This window comes from Belonocnema kinseyi, chromosome 10 (assembly GCF_010883055.1).
Source record: "Belonocnema kinseyi isolate 2016_QV_RU_SX_M_011 chromosome 10, B_treatae_v1, whole genome shotgun sequence".
NCBI classification, from domain to species: Eukaryota; Metazoa; Arthropoda; class Insecta; order Hymenoptera; family Cynipidae; genus Belonocnema; species Belonocnema kinseyi.
This window is the reverse complement of record NC_046666.1, coordinates 52,183,623-52,195,467: the sequence shown is the minus strand read 5'-3', so window position 1 is coordinate 52,195,467 and position 11,845 is coordinate 52,183,623. Positions and strand designations below refer to the sequence as shown.

The window sequence follows — 11,845 nt, the reverse complement described above, 5'->3', positions numbered from 1 at the left end:
CAGCGTGCCCAGAGGTAGACCGCGAAAAGAATGGTTAGAATGTGTGAATGAGACCCTACTTAGAAGAGACATAAGAAGTCACAGAAACACGAGAGCCTGCATAAAAAAATGCATGGAAATAAAAGAAGCTAGAGAAGTATGCCAGGACAGAAAAGTATGGCGGCAAATAGTTAATAAAAAGAGTGTCAGTAGAGTGAGTGACGCCTGAAACAAAGACCTTGGCTATTAATGGACCCAAGTCGGGAACCTTACATAACGACTTCGTGAGGTTCTTCGCTTGGGGTGATTGCTAGAGAGATTGATCAGCAACCTAGGTCGGAGCAGTGTTGCGGAACGAACGTGTTATTTACTTAAATAGCACGAGAATTCTGGATCAATCTGAAAAATCTCTATCCCTTCCACACACTACTCCTTTCCCCTGTCGAGTGAGTCACGCCTACCCCGAAAGGGAAATGGCTTAATGGTGTAATAATAATAATGATAATAATAATAGAATTTAGTGCAAATATATGGTCTCTGGCAGCCCTACGCTTTCTGAAACCTGCCTGACTTTCTTTATATAAACCTTTTTTCTCTAACCACCCTCTGATTCTTTCATCCATAATTTTGGCTAGAACTTTGTACCCTGTATCTAGTAGTGATATTCCTCTATAATTACCTGTGTCCTCTTAATCCCCTCCCTGGAAAATATGAACAATTCTCGCTTTCTCCCATCCTTTTCATATAATCCCTTCCCTCCACATTCCACTAATAAATCAATGCACTTCTTCAAACCAGGATCTCGGTAAGCCTTATATGAATTCAATAGTTACTCAATCCTCCCCAGGAGCTTCCCCTTTCTTTATTCCTATCACACAGTTCGCTACTTTCTCAAAACTTATTTCTCTATTCAATTCTACTTCCTGTTCCATGCCTTCTTCGTTCCCCCTAGTAAAATTGCATTCGTTTCTAGGTTCTATTAGGTCCTGCGTATTATTAATTTTTACCGAATTGCTGTTGTGAACTACCTTTTTTTTCGTTTACTTTCGAGTCGTCGATTTTTTCAGCCTCTAATAACTTCTGAAAATGAATTTTCCACTTCGCTTTTTTATCTAACCGTCCCTTCTTCTTTTCCGAGGTCTAAAATTGCCTATTGCTCTCCAAACCTCACTCATGCTCTTACTTTCTGCTACCTTTTTCCATTTTTCCTCCCTCTTTTCTCGTTTTTTCTGTGCGTATAACTGTTTAATTTTCGCTCTTTCTCTATTTAACATTTCTTTATCCTCGTCTCTCTTCGCCTTAGGAAATTTTTTTAAAACCCCCAAACTTTCCGTTTTTGTATTTTGATATCATCTTCATAATAATCCACATTATTTCTTTTTGTGCCCAATCTAGTATTTTTCTTTTTTTTTCTACTCATACCTACCATCTCAGCCGCATTTTTATGTTAAGTATTATTCCTTCCAATCTATCCGCCCAGCCTGTACCTTCGGCAGGCTCCTTCCATAGATTTTCCATGGCCTTTTTAAAATCTTTAAACTTTCCCAGATCCCACACTAATTTTGTTTCCTCCTCGTAACCTTTTTTTGCCTCGGAAGACGTTTTCTCCTTGTTTCCTACCTCAATATTCAATTTGGAAGTTACCGGTAAATGATCTGATTTGATTCTTGATTCTACTTTTATTTCTTTAACCAACCTGCTCTCTTCATTATCCATTCAAATCACGTAATCAAGAACCGAGCTCACTGCTCCGCCGATATGTGTGAGTTTCCCTTCTCTGTCACCGTTTATCCTTCCATTAAAAACTAGTAAACCATAATCTTCACATGAAGTGAGCAATTCATTTCCTTCTGCATTTAAATGAGAATCTTCTGAAAATCTTGCCTTGTAATATTCCTGCTCTGAATCATTTTCTTCCAAATCTACTCTACCTTGCTCATGAACTATTCTTGTGTTCCTATCTCCTACTAATATTATATTTTGCCTTTTGTTTATAATATTCTCTATAATTAACTTTAGACTACTTATCCCTTTTGAAACTCCGACCTTATTATAAACCGTTACAATATTTACCCATTGCTTATCGTCTTTTATATTGTCGCCTTTGATAATTAAGCCTTATTTCCAATCACTTACTTGTAAACCCTGACATAAATTATTTTTTACTCTCACTAATTGTCCCCCTTTCGCCCTGCCTTTTTTATTTTCTCTAACCGCCGACTTCGCATTCCACGAAAAATTGTTCTCCAAATTAGCAAACACTGATTCTTCTCTTTTTCGTTCCAGCCATGTCTCTCGTAGAACTATAATGTTGAATGTTTCTAAAAATTCCCGTGTCCCATACCTTCGATATTCCCACGATGTTCAAAACTAGTCCTCGTACGCCCTTGGTAGTCTTTCCTCCGAAATGTAGTTCTCCGAAAGTGATTCCCCTCCTTTACTCCTTCTGTTTCACTCCAGTAGTATTTTTGGTTTTTTATCTGCCATTTCATGTAACTCATACTTGCTACGTCATTATTTTTTCTCGCCTCTTCCACCTGATTTTGTATCCAGCTCTGAATTTCCTTCTCTCGGTCCGTCAAGTCATCACCTATGATAATTTGACTCCCTTTCAGTCTATTCTTTCTCTCCATCAGTTTTCTTTTTGTTTTCCAGGAAATCTCACTAGTATTCCGTCACTCATCACTCGCACTGCTATGATTTTTATTACAACTCCTGTTCTCTCTCGAATTAGACTCTGAATTTCTCTAGGCAGATTTCTCCTAACTGCTTCAAAACCCCTGACTATGATTGAGTTTTTCTTGAGTTTTTTCTCCTCTAATTCCCTTAAAAGCTCCTCTCTGTGAAGTGTTTTTGGTACAGTGTTACTTTCTTCTGAATTAACCCTCTCCGATTCTTCAAAGCCGGCCAACCAGTTGTTGTTTACCTCTTGAAGTTCGATCCTCTCATTGTTCGATTCATATCTTATTGGTAGCCCTTCATTAGTGTAAGTAATATCAACTTGTGGCTCCTCATCCTCACTGCCGACATTTGATCCAGTGAGCTCTATATTAGTTTTTCTATTGGTTAGTGACACATTAGTCGAACAAGTTAGGGGAACTAGCTGCTCTGCAAATTTCTCGCTGAGAATTTTTATTTTGTCTCCTAAAGTCTGTTTCTACTTAATCCAGTTTTCCTCTTTCTCGAGGGCTTCCTCGATGAACGTAGCTGCAACATTCCATCTCGAATCTTTTATATTTTCCTCCTCTATAAGTTTCTTTAAAGCACTAACTTCTTTCGACATTATTTCCAGTTCTAATTTTACTTTACTGTCCCACCATTTATTCAAAATGTCGTTTATAAGGACTGTGAAATCAATTTTTTCACTCACTTCTATTTCATTTTTCTGATCTAAATCCGGATTCGTGGAGAATTGTTGCTCGATCTTCTTATCATCATTTTTCTTCTTCACCAGGTTCTGCGGTGTACTCAAAAAATTCCTCAACGCTTGTACACTCTTCTTAGAGTCTGTTTTTAATTTACTTGCATTAGTCGGTCTGCCAGGGTCTGCCAGCGTCGGTCTGCCCCTTCTAATTTTCTTTTCTCGGTCGTCTACTTCCCTGGCTTCAGCTGTTTCGTTTGCCTCTCCGTCTGTCGTGTACCCATCTCGCTCGGTATCTCCCTCCTCTCCACGGTTGACTTTTTCTCACTCATAACCTCACTTTTTGGCGCTATGGCCTAACTTCGAACTCTCTACTATAAAATAAGGGCATTAAGCCTGTACTTCACCTCACAGTATCTTAGGACTCTAAAGTACACTAATATATCGCTCCAAAGCTTTATTGTCTTCAAAGATGAGAAAAATTCACAACAAAAGACGCCCGACTCGGTAACGCGTTTATTCTCAACCGACGCCCACGGGCGTATCCAAATTGTAATTCATATTTTAAACTGTAGTTGGAACGATATTTATGGATAAAATAAAATTGGAAAAAAATATTTCGTTCATTTGAACGTTCAGAACTACAGGTACACAAAAAATGAATTTTTAACAAAAAAGTTGCACTTAGAACGAAATAGTAGAACTTTCAAGCAAAAGAGACACAATTTTCACTAAAAGTGGAATTTTCAAAATACAAAGGTAAATCATCAACCAAAACGACGAGTTTTCAACCAAAATGTTTTATTTTGAACTAAGAAAGATTTGTCAGTCAAGATAAAAAAAAATCAATCCAATCGGTGAATGTTCAATCCAAAAAGACGAATTTTTTACAAAACAGTTATTTTTTCCATCCGAAAATATGAATTTTCAACAAAAAAAGTTGCATTTTGAAACAAATAGCAGAATTTTAAAGAAAATACTGCGCTCACAAGTTTGAGCGCGCGTAGAGCGCGCGAATGTTGGTTCTCGCCCTTCGCGCTCGATAGTATATTTATCTCGCGCTCGATAATGTATTTACCTCGGCCTACGCGCTCGGTCTTTGTACACAGACTTTTTAAAACTAAAGGTCAAAGCATCGACAACAGTAATTTGCTGATTGTGAATTCTCTTTTGTTAAAGCACCTTAGGCTTTAACGGACAAAGTCTTATCACGTATCTCGTGCTTCGCACTCGAGTTTATTTTTTTTTTCAATTTTTATATCATTCCCATAAATGTATATTATTAAAAAAAAAACGGAAATTATTTTTAAAAACTGAATTTTTATCAAATTAGGTCAATCTTCAACCAGGGAGTTGCATTTTCAACCAATAAATATAAATTCTTTACAAAAAATGTAGAGATGTTACTTCAAACAAAAAAGATTTTAATTAAAAAAAAAACAGTTGAATCCAACTAAAAGAGACGAATTTTAAACCAAGTAGATCGAATTTGAACAAGAAAAGGCTGTAATTTTGAATAAAAGCATGTTAATTCAACAATAACAAAATTTAACAGAATAGTTAAAATCTCAACCAAAATGGATTAATTAAACCAAGCAGTTGCATTTTTATCGAAAAGATATGAATTTTCAACTAAATTATTCAATTTTTATCAAAATTATAAAATTTTCAAGAAAATTGCACAATTTTAACGAAGAGAAATGAATGATGAACATAAAAGTTGAATTTTCAACAAAACAATTAAATTTTCAACGAAAATAAATTACTTATAAACCAAAAACATAATGTAGACTCGTCGTGGATTTTCTTATTGGGTTCTGCTAATTCAGTTTGAATCTAAGGATTCAAGCGAGAAAAAAAGGGGAATAAGGGAATAGGAGAAAGGGTTTTAAACCTGAAAGACGAGTTTCCTGTTTCTATATCGCTCTTAATGCGGTTCAGTAATTTATCTTTTACAACCACTCGGTCAAATATTATTATCGTAAAAGTAAACAAGGTTTTCTATAAAACAAAATTATAGTTATATTGCAAAAAACACGATTTGGAATAGTGAATCTAAGCCATAAAATAAGTTGAAGTCATTAATATAAATGAGAGTCGATAAAGATATTTCATTTAAAGCTAAAATTAATTTCTTTTTACATTAGAATCTTCCTCTGAATACGTTTTGTTTATCTTCGAAATTATTTCTTCAATTGTTCTGATGACAGACTCCAAGGCGGGAAGATATCTCAAAACAGGGAAATTAAACACGAATTTCCAAGAAATTACATAAACTTTCAAGTAAACAGATAAATATGCATCTAAAAAAGAGTTCATCAAGCGAAAATGTCGAATGTTTTAGAAAACTTTTCACTTTTAAACCCGAAAAAATTAATTTTCTACAAAAACGTTAACTTTTCAACACAAAAAAAAACGAACTTTCAAAAAAACAAGATTAATGATATACCCAAAACAAGAATTTTCAACTAAAATCGGTAAATTTTCAACCAAATGAGATGGATTTGCAAAGAAAAAAAAATTTAACTACAAGAAAGTTTTTTAAGACAAGAAAGAATCAAAATTTCAACCAAATTGTAGATTTGTTAAGCCAAAAAGACAAGTTTTCTACAAAACCGTTGAATTTTCAACCCGAAAACATGAAGTTTTAACCAAAAAAATACCTTTCAACATATCTTTAAATTTTCAAGCAGAGAGTCAATCTTTACGAAAAAAATATTTTAAAAATAACTTAAAAGAATAAATTTTCAACTAAAAAAGTTCACTTTTATACTAAAAGGTGGATTTGCGAGAAAAAAGGTCCCTTTTGATAATTTAGTTAAATTACCAATAAAATAGTCGAATTTTAAACCAGAAATATGACATTAGACTTTTCGATTCAAAGTAATTAATTTTCAACAAGAAATAAGATTCAATTTCAATGAAAAGATATTACTTTTCCAGCAGAAGATGAATTTTCGAGCAAAAAAGATGCCTTTTTACAATTTAGTTGAATTTTCCATAAAATAGTCGAATTTTGAACCAATAGAGGTGGACTTTGAAACAGAGATAAAATAGTAAATTTTTCGATTTAAAACAATTAACTTTCAACCAAAAAATATTATTTTATCTGAAAAAATAACTTTTACATTCAAAAACACTAATATTCTCTCCAAAAATACGAATTTTTAACCAAATAGTTGAATTTTCGACCAAACATTATGACTATTCAACAAAATAGTACACTCTTCAATTAAAAATAATCAACTTTAACCAAAAATATTTTAATTTTCCCAAAATAATACCAGTTTCGGGCATAGCTTTCTTTGGTCTTCGACAAAAATCGGGTGAATCTAAACGTAAATAGGCAGGGTCGCATAATCATTTCTGTTGAGGGAGGGGGCGCATGACGCAACATGATGCAACTAGTGCTGTCCTCGAGCTGTTTGTCACGCTTAATTAAGCACATGCTCCCTTTCAGCCCCGCAGCTCCTTTCATCACGAAACTGCGGAGGCCATCAGTTCTAGAAACTATTGCGAAATACGTAAATTGGCGTACCTCTTTTACTTTGTCCCTTCGCTGTCTGGTGATTGGGTCCTTATCCTCTCCTTCAACGACCAATGGATATCTCTGCGCTGGCGCTGGAGGCACTGTTTCATACGTATCCTCACTCACTGGATGCACTAAATAAGTAACCGCACTACTTGTATGCACTCGCGAATCACTACCAATATCCGGTTTCTCCAGAGTCTTCTGCTGTTGATACTCCTCTTCGATTTTGGCCTGAAATTAAAAACAATTTTTCTTTATCTTTCTGCGTTTTTATGATGTCCAGATAGTTCGCAACGCCAAATTCAAATTTCGAGAAAATGAAATGTGCTGAGTTGGCCTCTATTGTACCGTAAAAGATTTTATGAAAAATGAAAATTTCAGTCCAAAAACCCAAAAAAAGTTTTTTTATGTCAGCCGCGCCAATTTGTTTGTTTGAAAATTTTTTTTATTTTCTATATAATGTTCAAAGTCTCTAGGTGTGTCAAGCTTAGTCAGCTATTAAAAATTATTGTGATCAAACTAATTTTTGTTTTACCTGTCACTAGGTGCAAATAATCACTCAAAGAAATTTCGAAAATTTTATAATTTCGTTTATAAACTTTGCAAACTTCAGTAACATGATAATTGTGTCGTAAAAGATTTTTTGAAAAAATGGAAATTTCAGTCCAAAAATAAAATATAAAAATTTATGTTATCCGCGCCATTTTGTTTTCTTTTGATAAAACCAAGCTAGTTCTAGAGACTGCCTGCTACGCATACTACTGTGCTGCAAATATGACGTCAAAATCTTGAACAATTGATGTACCTGAAGTTCCGAACGTTCAAATGAACGAAATTTTTTACTGATAACTATGTAAACTATAAAAAGGGCTAAAATGTTTGTTCATTTTTATTGCAATTCATTTATTATTGAAACGGAATTATAATGCATATTTTAAATTGCAGTTGGAACAATATTGATAGGTAAAATAAAAATGCGGAAAAATATTTTGTTCATTTGAACGTTCAGAACTTCAGCTACATGAACAATTGTCGAAAAAAAGCAATTAAAAAAAAAACTTAAAAAAAAAGATCCATTTCAGTATTTCGAAAAATGGAAACTTGTGCTGAGTTGTGCTGTAAGCTGGCACAATAATGATCTCTGATGAAGAATTGCACTCGAATTAATGTTTTTCTTAGAAAATGCAATCTTCTTGGACTTGGAATAAATTTTTGACCCAAAATTTTCAACAATACGAATTTATTGCATTTTTTAAAAAATATGAATTTGAGTGAAACTTGTCATTAAATATAACTATTTCGCTAGTCTAGCACAACTCAGAACAAGTTCCAAATTTTCGAAATTCGTATTTTTGAATATGTTGGGTCAAAAATGTATTCCAAGTCCGACAAAATTATATGTTTTTTAGAAAACATAAACTTATTGGACATAAATATTGTGCTAGCCTAGCACAACTAAAGCACAAGTTTCAGTTTTAAAAATTCGTATTTTTAAAAATTGTTGGTCCAAAGCTTATTCCAAGTCCTAAAAAATTGCACTTTTTTGCCAAATATTCATTTGAGTGCAATTCATCGGTAGATATAATCACTGCTCCAGCGGATCACAACTCAGCACGAGTTACAGATTTTCGAAATTCGTAATTTTGAAAATCTTGGGTCAAAAATTTATTCCAAGTCCGAAAAGATTGCACGTTTTTTAGAAAACATAAACTTAAGTGCAATTCATCATGGAAGATAATTACTATGCTAGCCTAGCACAACTGAAGCACTTGTTTCAGATTTCAAAATTTGTATTTTTGAACATTTTTGGCATAAAGTTTATTTCAAGTCCTAAAAGATTGCATTTTTTGCAAAATATTCATTTAGGTGCAATTCATCATAAGAGATCATTACTGTTCTAACCGAGCACAACTCAGCACAAGTTTCAGATTTCCAAAATTCGTATTTTTGAACATTTTGGTCAAAAATTTATACCGAGTCGGAAAAGATTACATTTTTTAGGAAAATATTAAATTGAGTGCAATTCGTTATCCCAGTATTGAATTTTTGTTTGAAAATATTAATTAGAGTGCGATTTTGCACTAGAAATAATTATTGTGATAGCCTAGTACAACTCAGCACAAGTTTGAAGTTTCCATTTTTCTAAATTCTGAAATTGACCATTTTTTTTAGATTTACTGAGTCGTTTTTCTCTCGAAAATTGTTCACTATCTTGACTTCATATCTGCAGCATAGTAGCATGCGTAGCAGGCATAATAGAGTACAAATTTAGCACAATTCAGCACAATTCAGCACAATTTTCATTTTTTCAAAATTTGAAGTTAAAATAAAAAAACGCTTATTTGAATTTAAAATCTAGTATTATAAAGGGTGGGGTGGCAACAAAATGACATTGGAGAAATGTCAACGTGCACGTTGACCAAATCGTTATCTTAGGCAAATTAATTTAATCATGTTTTTTTATAAATGCGAAATAATTGATAAGTTTCAAGAAAAAAATAATTTTTTGCCATTGCTCTGAGGCTTTAATGTTTCCTAATTTAAACCATTAATGCATGTACCCGAAGTTCCGAACGTTCAAATTAAAGAAATATTTTTCCCCGTTTCTATTTTGCCCATGAATATTGTTCCAACTGTAATTTAAAATATGCATTATAATTCTGTTCGAATAATAAATGATTTTTAATATAAATATACAAACATTTTAGCACTTTTTTTGGTTTTCAAAGTCATCAGTAAAAAAAAAATCTCGTTTATTTGAACACGCACATCATTAATGCCTGAATAACAACAAATTTTACAGAAAGTTTCAGGTACTAGATTTTGATGAAGCCGCTGTACGTTTTGCTTGGGGCACATTTTTCCATATGTATTAAGGGTCGCTCGACACGATCCAATTATTTTAAAAAATTAAAAAAAAGATTGTTTTTGTTGTTTTTTAACCATTTTAAGTAAAAAAAAATTCATTTTTCCATTGCTTTTTTTGGGAAGAAAAGATCGATTCTGTGCGCAAAAATGGCTCTCTCATGATAAAATTATAGCACGAAACGTGTTTTTGGGACTTATACTAGGAAAATATGGAGGATGTTCTTTTCAATATCAGGTTGCAAAAAATGCCAACACTCGTGAATTATTTTTCATGCAGATTTATAGACATTGCTTCAGTTTACTTTTTTTACTCTTTCTGAATGGAATTATTCCTTAAAATGGATACATAATATATTTTTTGGGTTGCTGATCACGAATTTGCTATCAGATTTGCAAAATTCAAAATGACGGATCATACAAAAATGAGAATTTTCTAAAAAATTCGTTGGCAACGTTTAAAAAAACGAATTTACAACAAAAAAAATTTTGCGCGAGACCTAAAATTTGAAAGATTTAAATAGATCTATTTGATGACTGAAGGTACCCGTAAATGCTATAACCCCCTAGCACCTCCGGAACACGCACCAATTTAACCCTTTAGAATCGAAAAAATCATAAAAAACTATCCAACACCCAGACCTAAAACTTTCTGCTTCAGAATGGTTTCATTTAATGTCCAAAGACACTAAAAAAAGTTTCATTCCACTATCTCTTCCGGAACACCCTCGTTTTCAACCCCTACGATCATGAAAAGTAGAAAACAAATTTCAAAAAATCCTCTAACTTCCAGAACTAAAATTTTATGCTTCAGAATAGTTCGATTTGATGCTTAAAGACAACGAAAAAAGTGTCATTCCCCTACTTCGTCCGGAAAACCCTCGTTTTCAACCCCTAAAATAATGAAAAACTGAACAAAATTCTAAAAAAATCCCCTAACTATAAGACTATTATTTCTAACCCAAAAAGCGTATATGAAAAAGTTCATTGAATTCAGTAGGGTTGAAATGTATTTAGGAAAATGTAAAGGATTTCAAAGGATAAAATGCCTTAGAATACACAATGAGTTTTAAACACTTCTGGACGGTTTGAAAAAAGAATTCAGGATAAATTAATAAAAATTCAGTGTGAATTCCAAATCATATGAATAGCAAAAAAGTCATTGTATTAAAAAAAAATTTGCGGAACTCAGGGAATTTCTATAACTTTATAATTAAAATATAAAATTTTCCATTTTAATCTGAATTTTTTTTCAGTTTATAAAAGATTCGAGATTAAAAATATAATGCTGAAAGTTTGAGATTGGGGTTTTGAATATTAATGGTAAGGGAAAATGAAAAATTGCTCTGGGCAAAATTGGCGAATTTTAAACATGAAGTATTGCGGCAATCCTGATACCATATTAATCTTAGTTATTTATTTGCCTTGTATTTATATTTATAATTTCTTTCTTTTTGCAGATGTTTCCTCCTTAAGATTATCTTTTTAGTTGCAACTTTTATTGATTGTTTGAAAATTCAACAATTCATAAAAAAAATCATCCTTTGTTATTGAAAAGTTGTCTATTTTTGTTTAAAATTCAACTACTTTCGTAGAAAATTTACTTTTTTGTTAAAATTTATACTTTGGTGTTTAAAAGCCGAGTGAAATATTTTTAGGATGAAAAACCAACTGTTTAAAAAAATTCTCCTTTTAATTTAAGCATTCATCCATTTTAGGCGATATTGCGTCTTTATTAGATTAAAATTTAACCGTTTTGTTGAAAATTCAAGCATTTCGTAAAAAATTATACTATTTTGTAAAAAATGTAATTTTTGATTAAAATTCATATTTTGGTATTGAAGAGTCAACTGGAATCTTTTTTGGATGAAAATCCAACTATTATTTGGAAAATTTCTGTTTTTAATTTAAAAATTCATCTATTTTAGTAGAATTGCATTTTTCTTGGATAAAAATGCAAATTTTTCGTTGAAAATACAACTTCTTTGTTGAAAATTCAATTGTTTTGTTGAGAATGCAAGTATTTTGTAGGAAATTTACTTATGGTTTAAAAATCATATTTTAGTGTTGAAGAGGCAACTGAAATCTTTTTTTATTTTAATAATATT

At 32.3% G+C, this 11,845-nt stretch overlaps 1 protein-coding gene across 2 annotated transcripts in view; it reads right to left on the bottom strand.

Annotated features, from left to right (window-relative positions):
- The window catches only part of LOC117182260 (mannosyl-oligosaccharide 1,2-alpha-mannosidase IA-like), a 519,756-nt gene that overhangs the window by 500,812 nt on the left and 7,099 nt on the right, over positions 1-11,845 (bottom strand). For both annotated transcript variants that reach the window (XM_033375371.1, XM_033375369.1), the window contains exon 2: positions 6,879-7,103. In XM_033375371.1, coding sequence (XP_033231262.1) covers positions 6,879-7,103 — 225 coding nt within the window. The remainder of the gene's footprint in view (positions 1-6,878; positions 7,104-11,845) is intronic.